This window comes from Camelus ferus, chromosome 7 (assembly GCF_009834535.1).
Source record: "Camelus ferus isolate YT-003-E chromosome 7, BCGSAC_Cfer_1.0, whole genome shotgun sequence".
Classification (NCBI taxonomy): Eukaryota; Metazoa; Chordata; class Mammalia; order Artiodactyla; family Camelidae; genus Camelus; species Camelus ferus.
The window spans coordinates 19,846,488-19,864,324 of NC_045702.1; the positions used below are offsets into that span (position 1 = coordinate 19,846,488).

At 37.5% G+C, this 17,837-nt stretch overlaps 1 protein-coding gene across 11 annotated transcripts in view; it reads right to left on the minus strand.

Moving 5' to 3' along the window:
- The window catches only part of TPK1 (thiamin pyrophosphokinase 1), a 337,147-nt gene that overhangs the window by 254,150 nt on the left and 65,160 nt on the right, over positions 1–17,837 (minus strand). Inside the window, exon 1 of one of the 11 annotated variants that reach the window (XM_032483572.1) lies at positions 5,774–5,906. The exons of the other annotated variants lie outside the window; for them this stretch is intronic. Coding sequence (XP_032339463.1) covers positions 5,774–5,783 — 10 coding nt within the window. The 5' untranslated portion in view covers positions 5,784–5,906. Of the gene's footprint in view, positions 1–5,773; positions 5,907–17,837 lie in introns of those variants that run through there. 11 annotated transcript variants of the gene reach the window in all.

Consider the following 17,837-nt stretch of genomic DNA (forward strand, 5'->3'; position numbering starts at 1 on the left):
ATAAAGAGAGGTAGTGAATATCCTGTGAAGGCAGCAGAGTCAACATTAACTAATAAAGGCCGGCCTTATCGGGGAAGAACAAAGTTACCCGCAAGCCTTACGTTACTGAGGAAATAACACATAAATCCACTGCACGACTTCAGATATGAATCTTCGTGTGCTGACTACGGGATTTAGCTAATATATATTTTTAAATAGATGACTGAGCAAATCAATGTGTGTAAATTCATTTCAAATGTCATGCTAGATGTCCAAATCATTGTATTTAATGGAAATGTCTACTTAGAAGGAGTGATTTTCAGAGGCAAGGACGATCAAGCTAATTTTTCAGAACTAATAAGCACATCCTCAGAACCAATTTAGTCTAAAGTAGCAAACAGAAAGATTCAACTCAAATTGTTGTCTCGGCATATATTAAGCCATAAATGTATCCCAAAATCATGTACCATGGATCACTCATTTCCTTAGAAAATTACTTTCTCTGGATAAATATTTTCTTTCTTTCTCTAAAAATAAAGTTATACTTAGAATGAGTTCTATGATGTGGCTGACCACTATAAAAAAAACTCAAGAAATTATCAGAAGTTTTTGAAAATGTTGCCTAAATAAGAAGAGTTCTTCTGTGTGGTTCATTATTTCCTATGGGAACACAGTGTGTCACTTTTCAAATTAGGATGTCTTTTATCCCTACACAAAAATCAATCACGCTTCTATATGCCGACAATGAACATGTGGAAACCAAAACTGAAAACACAGGATCACTTATAATCATGTCAAAGAGATCAAAATACTTAAGTACAAACTGAAAAATACACACGAAGGGCCTGTATGGTAAAAATTACAAAACGCTGATGAAAGAAATCACAGAGGACAGAAATAAAAGGCAGTTTCTTAGTAATGCCTAGTTATTAGCGTTAGGTAAATTCTGCATAAACAGTATATAAATGCCACTAGTAAAATTCATACCTAACAGGACTATTGTCTCTCCTGAGCAATCATCAGTAGTAGCTTGAAGCCTGGCATCACAAAGGTCCTGGGTGTAAACTGGAGAGTTCAGTGCTTCTAAATTCTGTGATTGCTACAACTTCAGTTTTCCCTTATTATGATAACTCTGCTCAGACAATAAGTTTGGTAAAAATCAAATGTGAACCACATGACAAACCAGTAAGCAATCCTTAAAGTCTTGACTATTTCTTTTTGGTGGGAATGGAGGGGGGAGATTAAGTTTTTATTTATTTTTTTATTTTAATGGAGGTACTGGGGATTGAACCCAGGACCTCATACATGCTAAGCATGTGCTCTACCACTACGCTACACCCTGCCCCCTCAACTATTTTCTTGAAAACAAAGTTCTGATATCTAACAATTGTATGCTTATCTACTTCTCTTATTAGCCATACATCAAAAACTGGATCTAGTGGGGGAGGGTATAGCTCAAGTGGTAGAGCACATGCTTAGCATACATGAGGTCCTGGGTTCAATTCCCAGAACCTCCTCTAAAAATAAATAAATAAACCTAATTAACTCCTCCCCCTCCCTGCCCCTCCACCAAAAAAAAAAACCAAACAAAAACAAACAAACCAAAAAAAAACCTGAGTCTAAACACTGGTGGATATGGACATTTAATTAATGATAAAAAGGTTATTTCTTTCCCAGCTATAAGGGTAACATTCTTAAAAACCTTCAGTAGTAAAAACATCTTCAATTACAGAACTCAAAAGCTAATGAGAAAAACAGGATTGGTCACAAAGTCACAAGACAAAAAAATCACTACAGTGTTTACCAGTGATATGATTTGTATGTTTTACTGTAAAGGCAGAACACTAAAGATAGATCACAAAATTACATTTCACAAATCTTTAATGGGTCAAAACAATCCCAGCTTAAACTACCTTAAGCAAAACAAGAGGATTTAGTTGCAAAAACCCTTATTAGCTTCCTGGCTTTCAACCGCAGGTCCTGTCTCCTGAAATCCCAAGATGGAACTTAAGGTTGCAAGGAAAACTGAAACCTCTCTTATCTTTCCTAACTGGGGACAATGGCGGAGAGGCAGCTGGCCTGGCTAGCTCCAATTTAAAAACACACTGTGAAAAATACTGACAAACTGAGTTACGTGTCCATCCTTGACCCAACCACAGTAGCCAGTGGACTCATTCACCTGGACACACCTTGGGGGATCCACCACTACAGCCAATGGCTGGGGGCTGACGCCTGGCAGCTTCCCCTAGAACTAAATGGTTAACGTGAGGGAGGAGCAGTTCCTTAAAAGAAGTGAGGTTCGTTGACAAATATAAATAAACAAAATAAAAGAACTGGAGCAAAAAGGGAGGAGGGCTGAGCCAACAAAAGGAACAGCTACCTACATCATTCAGTAAAAACAAGCACCCTTTTTCAATATTTCAACATTCTGAAATTAAGGTATGTTTGAAAATCAAGAAAATCAATCCTGGGCCTGGCGACAACTGTGACACTGTCCATGCGAGCACAGACTTGGTCTGTCACCCCAGGTGACATATCTGGACCACAAGAATTTTTCCACAGTTCAATCAATAAGCCACTTGAAAAACACTGGAAAAAGGAAAAAGAACCCTGATGGTCACGCAATACTTTTCGTTGACACATTCTGGTAAGATCAAGAAAACACTAGCATTAAAGCTTGCATTTTTGATGACAGCAGCTTAAAAAAAAATCTAGGAGTAAACAGTGTGTCGTTCTTTTAAAAAATGCTTCATCAGCAGTGATCTTAATAGCACAGAGGACAGTATTTGTCAAAAAAACATGAACATCTCTTCTGCAAAGTGATTCAGAAGACAAATGTTAAATTCTACAAAATAACCATAACCATTTTTTTTCACTTGTAGTTCCCTTTCCAGATGTTGTGGATTCAGTTACACCCACAAATTCCCTGATGCTTCAAAAAGTGAAGTCTGACTGCCCTCCCCAGGAAAGTGGGCTTGATCCAGCAACTCACTTCTAAGGACCATTATAGAAACAATGGCATGTGACCTCAGAAATCAGGTCATAAAAGACATCACAGAACCCTCCTGACTTGCTCCCAGGCATCACCACTCTGGGGAAAGCGAACTGCCATGCTGCTAAGACACTCGAGCGTCTCCACGAAGCATGAAGGCTTCTCCTAACGGCAATCTGAGTGGTCCATCTTGAAAGTGGGTTCTCCAGCCCCAGAAAAGCCTTTAGATGACTAGAGACCTGGTCAATATCTTCAGGACAATCTCACGAGACACCCTAAGCCAGAACCATCTGTGCTAAATGACTCAAATTCTTGACCCAAAGAAACCATGAGACAGAAATGCTTGTGCAGTGAATAGTGTAATAAGCGTGTCTTTCTTAGCGGTACATAAAATAATAATGCATCTTACAACCAATGAAGTCTTAGAGTCAATAAAACTCAGCCATTAATTTTCATTTATAATCTACTTCTTAGTTGATTCTTTTGCACCACTGCACTTAACATGGAAATCCACACTCCATCTCACTTCTATATTTTCCTTCTTGCTACCTTTCTGCCAAGAAGACATCCTCTGCTTCCTCCCAGAAGTCTTCTGTGACCTCCCTCACCTCACATAGTGTTATTATATCCAGAACGCAATCTGTATCACACACAGGTATTATTACTACCTATTTTTTATTGAAAAATCATTGTATAATTTATATACTAACCATGTTTGAATGTGTTATTTTTTCCTAAATCAACTGAAAATACAAAGTTGCAGTATAAAAGGGTTTACTAATCTTAAGGAAAAAAATACTAGAGAAGAGCTTTTTATATAGTTGTCAAATAGGTATTCCTCAACAAATCATCACGGTTCTGCCCATAAGTTATTCCAGCCAAAGGAAATGTCTATGTTCTATTTCTTTGCACACATATCCACTCTTTTTCATACTGTTCTCAACTTTTTAAAATTTCATTTTTAAATACATATATACAGTTTATATAAATGTCTCAAACTTACGCATATAAATTTGTTTATATCATAAATGCATTTATGCTATTTTTATACTTTTTTCCTTGTCATCTCCTTGTCTTTTCTCTATGCTCATATATACCACCAGATCCCCTTCCCCTGACTGCTGTCCAAGAAACACACTAGGACTAGTACGCCTCTCCATGTTTATATACAGACATCACTGACATCAATTTTTACACATACACACTAAAATATGCATAAATGGACATTTGTAAAGTCTGCTTTACAAAAACAGGATAAGTAATTGGAACTTTTCTGCATCTTGCTTTTTTTTTTTTTCTCCCTCAATAATACTTCACAGAAATTCCCAGGCAATGAGCACAGCTCTAATTCTTTTTTCTAAAAATGGCATGATGGTCTACAACATGGGTGTCCCATAACATAAGATACTATTCAACTGCGGACAGGCGTGGACTCTGTTCTCCAGTGTTCTGCCTCAATTAGGAATGCTATGTATGTGTCTGTGTGTATATGTACATACACAGACCTTTCACATGTGTTTCACATATATAGTTCACATCTCCACAGAACAGAAAGTCACAGTAGTTGGAACTGCAGAATGAAAAAGACTTTTTTTTTTTTTAATGTTAATAGAGGTTGCCAGATTATGTTCCAAAGATAAAGTAATAGTTCCCATCTCTGCGAACAATATCAGGTTATCCCACTTTCTCTGTCTCCAACAGCAACAGCTGTTACTCTAATTTCTGTCACTCTAATAGGTGTAAATGGGCTCTCATTATGTTAACACGCTTTTCCCCACTACCATCAACTGGAGCATCTTGTCATATGTTTGGGGTTTATTTGAATTAGTTCTTTTCGAAAATGCCTATTTTTATCCTTAGTAATTTTTTTTTTAGTTAATTTGGCTTTTACGTAATTATACACTTATATTACAGGTAAAACTTTTCTCTATCATCTGTTTATACTTCTTATTCCAAACCCATTTTTAACAGTTTATAATATTTTCTGCTACAGAAGATTTTCTATTCTTTTATATAATCATATATATGCCTACTTTTTAAACCTCTCGTTTCCAAACCTAGTTGAAATGGACTTTCCTTAATCCTATATTCACATATACCCCAACTGATTATCTTCAAAGATTTCTATTGCATTTTTTACATGTAAGTCTTTTATTCTTCTGGAAATATCTCCACGTGTGATATAAGAATCCAGTCATTATGAGTAAGGAAAACGTTTTATACAACTTTCATCAGTAGTGCCGGAAAGTTAGTTAAATTTAAGTTGATCAAGTTTCCTTATTAGATCATTTTTGGAATAAGGTAAAAGAATACAAACATATTATGTACGTATCCATCATATTTATAAATTCTTGACTCATTTATTTTAGCGAACATATTGGCTCCACTTAAAACATCTAGCTAAATCAAGCAAGCACGCTCTCATAAAGCCAAAAGGCCCAAATTAATTTCACTGAAATAAAATAACTACAAAAATTTAACTGCAATTCAATATACTTGAACACCTATAATGCAAAGGGAATTGTGATGTTAAATTCAAAGAGCTTTAAGCAAATAAGCCCACCTATGGCACAGAGCATTCCTCATACCAGTCATGTTACTATTACTATTATATAAAGGAAGACAATTCGATCCTTTGCCTCAGAACAGATGTTACAAACAAGAGTTTTCCAACGTCATTATAACCTGAGACTGTCCTAACACTCAGTTGTGGCAGATGAGACCAAGGTATTAAGTAGCTTCTCAGAGTCTCTAAATTACTATATTTTTCACTATAAATATATTTTTTCATTATATTCCTACCTTTGTTCATCAAGTAGAATTCTTAATCCTGGTGCATTACTTATTCCAACATTGTAAAACATTCTAAACAGCTGCCTGTTTTTTGGTTTGTAGGTTTTTCTGCTCTTCCAAGGCTCCCCGTAAACTCTGTGGGGCCAGGTAAAGCCCAGTATAAAATGCAGTAGGCCCAAGAGGGGCACTCAGCTGGCCGTGTGCATCAGGATTCCTCAGTCTGATGGACAACAGCGGCTCCCTTCCATACCAGCCGATAAAATAAAGAATTCTACATCCTAGCGGTTTCACTTTCCTTTTAGAAAGATCACTTTTGATCTCCTTGCAATTTATTATCAGAGAGGGCATTTTTGCCTGCAGCAGTTTTCAGTGAACTCCTGGTAGGTGTGCATTCAGACCCATCTCCAGCTCGATCCCCAAGGTCCCTTTTTGAATTCCAACAGCATGCACTGTCACCCCCAGACGACACACGATGTGCAGACTGTGGGTAATTCTTGTGCAGAGCCTCATCTCAACACAGGATAAAAACTCTCAAGGGTGAGGCCTTCCCTGTATGTGTCAGATCCCCTCCAAGCATTGCACACAGTACGGGTGAACCTTAGACGCTTTGTAAACCCTCACCAACAGATCGACAGACTGCAGATCCCTTCTAGGGAAGGGTCTTGTCTCGCAGACTCCGTAATCCCAGCAATCTGCCAGGTCCCCATTTCATTTATGAGTTTAATAAGCATTTTGAACCATCACTAATTCCCAACATTGAACAAGAGGCTTAAGGACTTTCTGGTGATAGAACCCTAAGGATAGTTCCCTTTCAGAAAATGTTTTGTTTGCTTGTTTTAAATCAAGAAAATTAATTTCCTCTGAAAGCAGCTTCTTTCATTAAGAATTTAATGCTAATAATGAATGCCTGTTACACTCTTCCATGTAAAGCTTACCTAGTAAAAAAATATTTCTAATTAAACAAATTAAAGTCACTCTTTGATCTGGGAATTAAAATAAGTACTAAGAACAGTGAGGTTCACCAAAAAATCATAACTGACATTTGTGTTTGGCTTCTTAAGTGTATCACTTTATAAAGAAATCAGCTTCATTTTTTTTGGTGCAAAATATTTTGTGCAGCATTAGCAAAGTTTCTACTTTCCAAGGCAGATGTGCAAAGAAAATAGTTACTACAACTGTTGAAGAAAATCAAGATAAAAAAGTTCAGTAGTAAAAACAGTTTTTCACTCAAACTTCAAGCCCATTATGCAGAAAAGGGGAGAGACGGGTTCATAAAAGGAAACCAAATACACTAAAAAGCTACGCTCGCACTGGTAAGAGAGGGATGCTGCATAAGACGAGAATGAGAGATCACGCAGAGCTAAGAGAAGAATCTACCAAGGCCATTAGCTCAGAAGCTAATAAATGTGCTTTAAAAAAAAAAAAAAAGGTAAGACCTAAAACACTAGTTCTTAAACCAAACAGGAGGTATTCTTGTTAAAAAGGCAAATTTTTGAACCTGCCCCAGACCTACTGAATCCAAAAAGCTGAGTTTGGGGCCCTCCACGTCATTCCGACACATGCTTAGCTTGACAACCACTGGCCCAAACTACATGAATATACATAGAATTAAGGACAGCGTGTCAGACAGATTTGGGTAAAAATTAAAGATCATATGAAAAATGAACATCCCAGTCAAGACATGTATTAAGAATTATTAGGATAATAAAGATTAGAAGATACAACATAAACCTTAATGTCTATTATTTTTGTAACAGCTCATTGAGACTTATATTCCCAAACCATAAAATCAACATGTTTAAAGAACTCAACGGTTTTAAAATATTCAGAGTTGTACAACCATCATCACCACAATCGATCCTCTAAAAAGAAACCCCACCCCTTTTAGTAACTCCCCCTAATCACCTGGTAATACATTTTCTGTTTCTGCAGACGTACCTGACCTAGACATTGTCTATGAATGGCAGCGCATAACATGTGGTCTTTTGTGTCTGGATTCTCTCATTTAGATTAATGTCTTCAAGGCTCATCCAGGTTGTGGGATGTATCAGTATTTTACTCCTTTTTAAGGCCTGAACAATTCTGTATCATATGGACATAACACACTTTCTTTATCCATTCATCTGTTAATGGTCTTCAGGACCACTGTTTCCACATTTTGGCTGTCATGTATAATGGTGCTATGAACATTCATATTCAAGATTTATGTGGACACACGTTGTCATTTCTTTTGGGAATGTACCTCAGCACTGAAATGTTGTGTCAAATGAACTCTTTTAATGAAGAGACACAACGTCTTCTGACGCCACTGCACCATATGGCATTCCCACTAACAGCACGTGAGAGTTCTGATTCCCCCACATTCTCACTAACACTTCAACTTTTTCATTCCATTTTGGTGGATATAAAGTGGTACCTCGATGTGTTTTGATTTGCATTTCCCTGAGCATTTGCAGAGCATCTTTTCAGGTGCATATTGGCCATTTGTATATCTTCCTTGGAGAAGTGTCTATTCAGATCCTTTGCACATTTTTTAATTTTGATCTTATTGAGTTGTAAGAGTTCTTTATATATTCTATATACACATCTCTTATCAGATATAAAACTGGCACATATTTCCTCCCATTCTGTGGGTTGACTTTTCACTTTCTTGGTTAGGGTCCTTGAACACAAAATGTTTTATCCTATTTGTTAAATATCTCCTGAAAAGATCAGCTCTGAATTCACTATTTAATGCTAAGCATAATTTTTATTAAGTTGCTGGATATTAACATGTGAAAAACCTGGTTTTTCTACTACAGGAGTTCAACTAGATTAGAAAAGACACTGTTCATATTACAGAGACACGAAAACCCCATGGCCACCTGGCAGCAACGTATCTGAACTGTCCAAATAGTATTTGGAATAAGTTTGTTTAAATGTAAAAAGCAATGGTTCTGTGACACCTTTACCATCACCTGTAACATTAACGTACCACTTTCACTGCATGGAAGGTAACCAGAAATACAAAGATACACAGAATGAAGAGTTCATCTGCTTTCTACTTTTTAAACTGTGAAATACTGTGTGCTCTATAAGAATAATTTTCCTTGGCATAAAATATGGAAAGCGCTTATGTTATCAGGGGCTCAAGAAGGCAACAAATACTGTTCTGTGAAAAAACTGGTTGTGGCTATCTTGAACATCTAGAAAAGAGAGTAAAAACTGACTAGGTTTATGTGCCTACCAAAAAAGGGGAGGGGGGTGGTCAGTGATGTAGCTAGCAGACATCAGACTAATTTACCTCAAACGGGAAATTCGGGGCATGAAATAATGGTAGACAAACTGGCGCAGACTGGCAGGCTGCGAGGAAGGCAGGCCAGCATGCGGGCAGAGAGGCAAGTAACAGAGATTCTCCTGGACACAAAGCAGCGTGCTCAACTAAGCACTGACCTGGGAGGTAGGAGCCGAAGAGTTCACCCTCAGGAGTTAGGAGTCTACTGGAGAAGATGACACACGTAAGCCAGGATGGTGAAGAAATTTTAAACGTAAAAGCCTAAAAAGCCTAAGGAATCAGAACTTGTGACACCTTCAAAGCTTCTGAACAGGGAGACTAAGAACCTACCTCAATGAATCTAAAGTTGGTACCCAGAGGACCTATGGAGCGGGGCAGGTAATGGTGAGAACAACTCCAGCGGACAAGGGCATGGTTAGAGCCTAGAAGAAATTAGCTGGTGGGAAAGAGGAATGGATAAGAATACGGAAAACCATAAAGGAAAAAAAAACTGACAATAGTTGATACATCTCTGTAAGGCTGAAATAAAGAAGAGTGGAGGGTTAAAGATGGCTTCAAAGAGTGAGCCTTAATGAATTACAAAGGATGTAAGTCCCAGAAAACCTGCTTTTAAGGGAAAGATGAGGTGGTTTCCGATGTGCTGAGTAAGAGATGTGTATGTTACACCCAGCGAGAGAACGTATTTCAGGCCAGGAATAATAGAGCTGCCATCAGTTAGCAATCTGAAAACAAATCTTAATCCAAAATTGAACGTTAACAGCTAAAACAATTCTATTAAATGTAGTCCCCCCATGAAAAAATCCATACTGCCTAAATAAAATCGTCTACTGCTGTTCTCCAACAGTTGTAAGACAAAGTTGGGAAGTGGATGGAGAGGAGGTAACACACAGTTTAAAAGCTCTGCTTTATATACTGACTGTGTTGCCGAAAAAGTCCAAATGAGCTGAGGTATCCAACTGTAGGAAAGAATAGGAGAGGTGTCCTGCTGTGGTCACCAGAAATTGTTGCTGAAAAACCAGCCTCTGTACCCCGATGGCCAAATTGAGACTCAGAGGCAGAGTTCTGGGAGAATTAGGAAGGGACGGTTTTGTTGCTCTACCAGGCAAAGGGGAGGCACAGCAGCTTGATGCCTTAGGGACTGCGATCCATCGTGGGGCTGGTGTCCTGAGGTTTCATAGGAAAACCAGATGGAGCAGAAAGGACGCGACAATCAGAGTGATTTCTGGGGTGCGGTGTTCTTAATCTTGATCTACCTGGTGTCGTGGAGAAACCCCAGGGGGTCTGTTCTTTCTTCTGAGGCTGTCAGCCCACGACCACCTTTCTAGAACAGAGCTTCTGGGTGAAAGGATGAGCTATTCTAGGTAAGGAATGTACAGGGAGTGGGGAGGGTAATGCAAGGTTGGGGCTGTTTAGCACAAAAGCAGCTGAGCAAAGGAAGCAGAGGTGGGGCTTTGTCAGAGAAAAGAGAAAAACAAGTTGCAAGAATTTTAAGTCAGAATCAATCAGCTAACAGCTTTAGCATCAAGGAAGCCATTTTGTTAGTTTCCTACTCTTTCAAATGTAGGTAGCAAAGAAGGTGGATACAGAGAAAACTGAAGGGAAAACACACCATTCTGACACCAAAGTGTCCACTTTAAGCCTGGTTCCTTCTTATGATCGCTGTCGATGCTGCACAAATGAATTCAAATCTCGTGAGAAGTCCTCTCACTGTATCTGCAACTATAGTTGCATATCTCCAAAAGCTCAAAGGAACAGTGGTTCGTTCAGCCTTATAAAATCTGTTCAGAAAGATCCCATCTCCCTGAGAAAGAAAATAAGGAAAAATACAGGAATTTCTGAAGTTGGAAAATGTTCTCTTACTCATCCAGGTATGGGAATTCTGCTTTTGTTGTTGTTTTGACAAATCGAAAAGTAACTTGTATTCTTCCCTTTACAATACTGGTTATCCCCAATTTACCTACAATGTATTTTCTAAATACCCATGGGTAAAAATATACTTCCCAATTCTTTAATTTCCTTCAGTAGTATTAACATACTAGTTATTAGGTTATTTAAGGAAGTTTCTAACAGCTCAAAAAATTAAAAGTAACATCATCATCAATTATATCACCCAAGTTGCCAAAATAAGATCTTAATCATTCCAAGTAACAAGAGTAGGAGATAAAAAAAAAACATGTCAGAATCATGCAAATTTGAAGAAGCTGATCAGAACTTCATAAGTTAATGAAAAACAAAAACGTACGTGTTTACCAATGTTACTAGAGGATGAAAGCAAGCGATAAATGTGTATTAATTAGCTTGTTTTGGAAAAGTGTTTCCTCTCACTTTTATTTATGGTACCAAAGCCAAAAATACGCTACTTGGAAAGGTCAAATGAAATAGAGATAATGACAGCATCCAATTAATCAATCAATTCTAATAACCTCCTAGTCGGATGAACCAAACATCAATCAGATGCCATCTTAAGGCTGGCTTGGTTCATCCAAGGAAGGAAAAAGAGACTGTGGGTAATAACAAAAAGTTCAGCAATAAATATTCTTCTATATACATTTCTAAGTTCACTCAGTTTTACAACTTTTCATTTCATGGTTGTAAATAACTTGTTATTTATCTCTAACTTTTCCTCTTTTATTCTGCTGATATTTACTATCAGTTTGCCTAAAAATAAATTACAGAACTGTGCTGGTATCATTCATAAAACTGAAAGGACAGAAGAGCTCAATTAACTAATAATAATTTTTACTTTTACTTAAGATAACTACTTAAATTTACTGAAGTTACACTATCCATGTACCACAGTTGAGAAACTGCCTTTTAATTTTGATGCAAAACTCAATAAAAAGGCAGATGAAATTATTATCAGTTTAATGTTCAAAAATAAGAAAGAAAAACAGACACCACCAGCAACAGCATGGTAGGATAAAATTGTTTAAAAGGGAAACAAAATGCTCAAAGGTAGGCAAAAGTAAATTTACATCGGCTCTAAAATTCAAATGCAATAGAAATACCCATGTCCAGTCTGTTCCAACAAGTGTTTAACAAGTATTAAAAATCCTCATATAAAACAGTGAGTGACTGTTCCTGACATGAGGAGCACATACAGTAAATACAACTGAAACCCACACTAATGGCAACAGACCTGCAGGTACCAAGATCAACACTGCAAACGTGAAGTCTCATTAGCACGGAGATGATGCACTAAGAGAATGGGTGGAATCGTTACCAAGCTGCTTTCACACTGATTGGGAGTTTGACATTTACAGTTTATAACTTCTAAAGGTAAAAGCTGGCAGAAAAATTGTGCAGCTTGATTAACTGTGTCTTCAGTTGAGATATTCAGTTAATCAAAACTTTACACAACCAGAAGTTTGTTTTTTGTAACAAGCAATAAGGTATGGCATAGCTCAATCTTCCTTCCAGAGGTTTAAACCCCAGTTGTGCCTAATAAAGAATAAAATTTTAAATGTGCATACCTCACCCTCCAATTGTGTTTAAACTGAATGAACGGCAGAGTCGTGAAAGGCTCAGGGCTCTCAGCTCTAAAGGTTTCTTAGTTGCACGCGTGTGGAAAGTTAACAGGTGTCACAGACATGACGTGAAAATCATTTTCTACAAGTAGAACCTCCAGACCATTTCTACACCACATTTAACTAAACATATGTAGTGTCACGCATCCACAGCCTTTAATGTTGTTAAGTATGGAAAGACTGCTTTATATTTACAAAAGAAAAAAAAAAAGTAGTTTCCATACGCTTTGTTTCTTTCTCTGCTGTGGAGGAAAGGAGTGTTGTTTTTTTTAAACCCAGAGAGCAGATATATCTTGATTTGTGTTTTATACCCTGAGAAGATAAATGATTCACCTCTCCAAGAAAATATCCAGATGTTATTGAGGCAGGCTTATAATACCATCATTAAGGGAAAAAATACTAGTTTTAGACTAACCTGTAGCATTAACATATTATTTTGTGCTTTGTTATGTAAGACAAGATATAAAAAGGCACAAGAAGAATGGAAGGTATTATTGAGGGCTCTGCTAAAAATGTCCCATAGAAACTAGGACCAGTTGTTCCATTTGCAGCATTCTAACAATACCCCTATCTCATTTCCAACGAGAGACAGTATTTTTTTTATTCAACTGTTAAGAGCTTTGGAAAATAGTCCTCAGAGGCCTACTGAATGTTATGAATGAAAACGCCCTTTTCTCAAGGACATCACTGATTTAGTTATAACTGATTAATCAAATTAAAAAGTAAGGAAAAACAGAACTAATCTGCCTACATAATCAAAGCAAAGGAGAATCCGGTGAATTTAAGCCTATGAACATGGACAGGCCATATACAATTAAATCTATTGTTAAATAAAGTTATAGTTGCTTGGGTTGGCATACTTCTATTCCTCAAAACCCCGAAATTTGCTTTCTATGTACGTCCACACCCATACTCCGATAAATTTCAGCTTATATTTATCTTTTTTTCCTCTGAGATGACAAACCCAGCCTATTTCTGGCCAGTACAAAGATAATGCCCCTTTTGTTATTCCTGCAATGTTCTATACGCTGTTGATATAAAGAATGCACAGTGCTGTGAATCATGATTAAACTGCCAGCAAAACTCCAGGAAAAGGACTGAAATTATAAAATGCATCACTGTAAGTAAGATGTGTAAAATAATCATAAAGCAAAAAGACTGGCTTGGATTTGTAACCAGTGATAAGTTATATATTGAATAAATATTTGTCTAATGAATGATCCAGGTTGGTAACGATGAAAGTACATTTTAAACACCGTATTATCAATTTATTTTTTTCACATAACCAAAAGTTGTTGACAATTGAAAAAATTCATTGTACCTTATTCATCCTCTGCCACTTCCTCTTTTGAACTCCCAAAATCACACCAAAGACATATCACTTCACTGAAAAGTCAAAATACCCCTGTGTTCTTAAAGCTAATGACGGAACACAGTAGGGAAAGGTCCATTTTTTGACACTTTGATTTTCAAAATAAAATTACAGAACAATTTTACCTTAAGGACAGAACTACAATTTCAAAAACAAATATTCTGGATGATTCTATAATTTTCCATTAACTTCTATTACTTTGGAATATGTTTCGCACATTGACCACTTATATAAAGGGTAGATAAATTGCAACTTCAGGATAAAAGAATTTAAACTAAAAAATTGTATAATGCTCAATTCTTACAGCCATTCTTTTATGACTTAATGAGAAGGAAATAACCATCATTGGTACTTTTCCCCTTTTCACCATTTAAGTTACAATGGAAGGAAGGGAGGGAGGCAGGAAGGGAGGGATGGGAGAGAAGCTGGTAACTTTCTAAAGATACTAAGTTTGGCAAGTATATCTTGGCTGATTTTACAAACCCACTTCATTCTCCATCCTTGGATAGTCTGGTGAACATTTTTTCCAACAAGCCTAATTCAATGAGTCCACCCACTTCATAAAAACCTCCCAAGCATTTATTTGTATTAACACGGCAGGAGTTGAGGGAAAAGAAAAAGAGGTGAGGTACTTTTCTAATGCAGAGATGCAAAAGAAAGCAACATATCCTAAACATTTTAATTAAAGAGCCGTATGTCTGTCTCCAAGTCAGAAACACAAAACTATAAAAAACCAAACAAAAATAATAGTATGACTAATAGTATGCATGGAAGCAACCTTTCTTTCTTTGTAAACACATTTAAATCTTTATTTAAAAGCTTCTGTCCCCACCTCATCTAAAACATCCTCCGGTCCCTAAGCGATCTTACCTACTACTGACAGCTTCACTGAGTCAGTGGTGGGATCCGTAATCCCAATTTACCTCTCAATGAACAAATCTAGTGCGAAAAGCAGACCACGGCGCTGCAAGCAGGCCACAGCCCATGAGGGAGGACGGAAGAGTTCCACTTAAGGTTGGCCTTTATGTGGAATGTCCAGACTGAAGCTGAGAACAGTCCCAAAGCAATGCAATCAATCTCTCTAACTTAAGTTTTACAAGAAAAGCAAATTCTTCTCATCTTTATAAAGGGCAATAGATCAATGCCCAAAATGATCACAGAATTGAGTTATTTAAATATGTGCTTTAATCTGTTTGGTCCATACATTTTTCTATATCTGTTTAAGGTGTCCAAAAGTGACTTCCCAAATTCTAATTATACTCATCAAATTAATACATAACATACAGGGTCCACTGTTCTTCTGAAGTCCGTGAAATGTCTTTTGTAAACAAAAGGGGACCAAGGGAGGTTTAATGCCCAACAGTGATTGACTGGAGCTACAACATACTAAAGGTAAGAGCAAGAGAACCCCTGGCCTCAGGCTTACAAATAAAAAGGAGCTTTGAGATCGATGCTCCTCCACAGAGAAGAGAGTTGAACAATTCTCAGCTTGCCAAGAAGCCTCATGTATAACTGTGTCAGTGCACTAAGACTTTCATAGCAAAGTACCACAGTCAGGGTGACTCGAACAACAGAAATTTATTTCCCCACTGTTATGGGACTCAAAGTTCAAGATCAAGGTGTCAGCAGGGTTGATTTTTCTTGAGGCCACTCTCCTTGGCTTACAGGAAGCTGCCTTCTCAATGTAGCCTTTCCTCTGAGAGCAGCAGCCCTGGTATCTCTTCTTCTTAAAAGGACACTAGTACTGTTGCTTTAGGACTCCACTCATCACCCCATTTAACTTTAATTAGCTCTTTAAAGACACTATCTCCAAATACTGCCACGTTAGGGGTTAGGGCTGCAACATATTATTGGGGGGAAGAAACAATTCAGTCCATAACGATAATATCTTTTGATTTGTCAAGAATATTAGGATGTATTCAATGGGACTGCGTACATCCAACACTAGATTGTAAGCAGGGTAAGAATACAGCCTGGGTCTTTCTCACTGATATTCCAGATCTTGTACATTGCTTGCAGCAGATGATGCAAAAAAAAAAAAAATATATGGATTAAAAAGGAAATAAATAAGGATTTTTTTTTGTCTCCCAGTCAACATATCAGAAAATGTTATGCTGTAAAACTTGATATTTAAAAACGACTTTCCTTTTTTAAATATCAAGTACAACAGTTCATATAAAGTACCAAGGAATTCGAACGTATAGCAGGAGATTAATGAATGCATTTCAACTATAAAGTGCTCAAAGTTTTGGTATCAATTCCCTAAATGCCCTATGACATTGTAGTTTCTGAAACAAAACAGAACATAATGGTGTAAGAGGGAATCCTCAGGAACAAAGGAACTCTGAGGTCCTTAATATGTGGCATCATTTATATCATAATACCCAGAATGATGAAAGCTCTAATTCAATAGAAATGGACCATGATCTTGGGGATGAGAGTAGTAGAGTATGTCTCTGGCCTCACATCAGACAATGTGTGTTTTGTCCTGTCCCACTAATACATTAAAATGTCATCTATTTAGATAACTTTTCGTAGTCCCCAAATGTTTGACTGGGATCGGTCTTTGCTGCCAGCCTTATTTACAGGGACTACAGCTTGTACCTAACTGTTTTGCTTAATGGACCTGACCCAAGTATGCAAGTTGCTCATCAGATCTTTGCCTCAGTGTTCACTTAAATGTGCTCAAAGCATAAGTTCTGTGAAACACTAAGAACAGAAAATGACACAAATAGCGTCAATTTGGTAGTTCAATAAACTGTGATAAGCCTAACTGTTACAGGATTCTTAAGTCTAATGACTAAGCTGCTCATTACTAGGACAGATGCCTCCCAGATCATCCTAACTAAAATTTGGATACCCTACCGCCTAGCATTTTCCCAGCTAAAGTATCAGCTGGATCTTTGCCTGGATGCATTTAAATGACAGAAATGTAGGTGACATTCTACCTTTCCAGACAGTCTTAACCAGCAAGTCCTTAAAAGCTACATTCATGAGAACCATGTAGATAGCAAGGAAGCCTTACTAGAGGCTATCACTATTTCACTCCCACAGAGAGTCTTCCGTTAGACGTACCTAACAGTTCACACTGTTCAGCTCTAGTGAATACATTCGAAAACAGAATATTTCCTCCTCCTACAGTTCCTCTCCTACTAACTTAAAGCAAGTGTTTTGCCCTTTGATTTCCCCCATTCAGTTTGTTCGAAACATTGCCAATACACTCTAGACATAGAAATGTAGATCAGATTTTCTCTCAGCCAGATGTCTCCCAGTGAGGTAGCAAAAAGCATGTGATACACTCTGTCTTTCCTGCTTCCCCATGGCAGCTTCTTTCCAAAGACTCCAACCAGATATTACTGTGAAACTAAACACTCAAGAGAGGCTCAGCTTCACCCAAGACTCGTACCACAAAAAGTTTCACTCTGTAATTATACACAAATATTAACCAGTGGAAATGTTTTGTAACTTATCTATATTCAATTAAGTAGCATGACCTTAAAAATAAACAAACTTCCAGATGTAGATTGGGTTGAAACAAAAAGGAAAAGCCATTAAGCAAAGCAGGACAAGAATTTAACACACAAAGAAACACTAATATTCACCTAACACGTAACATAACTAAGAGTTTGAACTTTAGAGCAGAGCAGGGTAAAAATCAATGCTTCCAGTATGATACATTACAAAGCACGGGGAGAAATGGAGGTGAAGCACACCGTGTTCCCCAATTGCTTCTCCAAAGCCCACTCTTTCAGAAGTCCTTCAGACTAACTGAATAAGCTCTGTATTGCAACTGAAATGGAGAAAAACCACCGTGGAGACATCCTGATGTCTCCATAACAAAGTTCTGGGAAGAGCTGTTAAATGTGGCAACAACTGCCTTTCAGGGAAGGCATCTAAGAC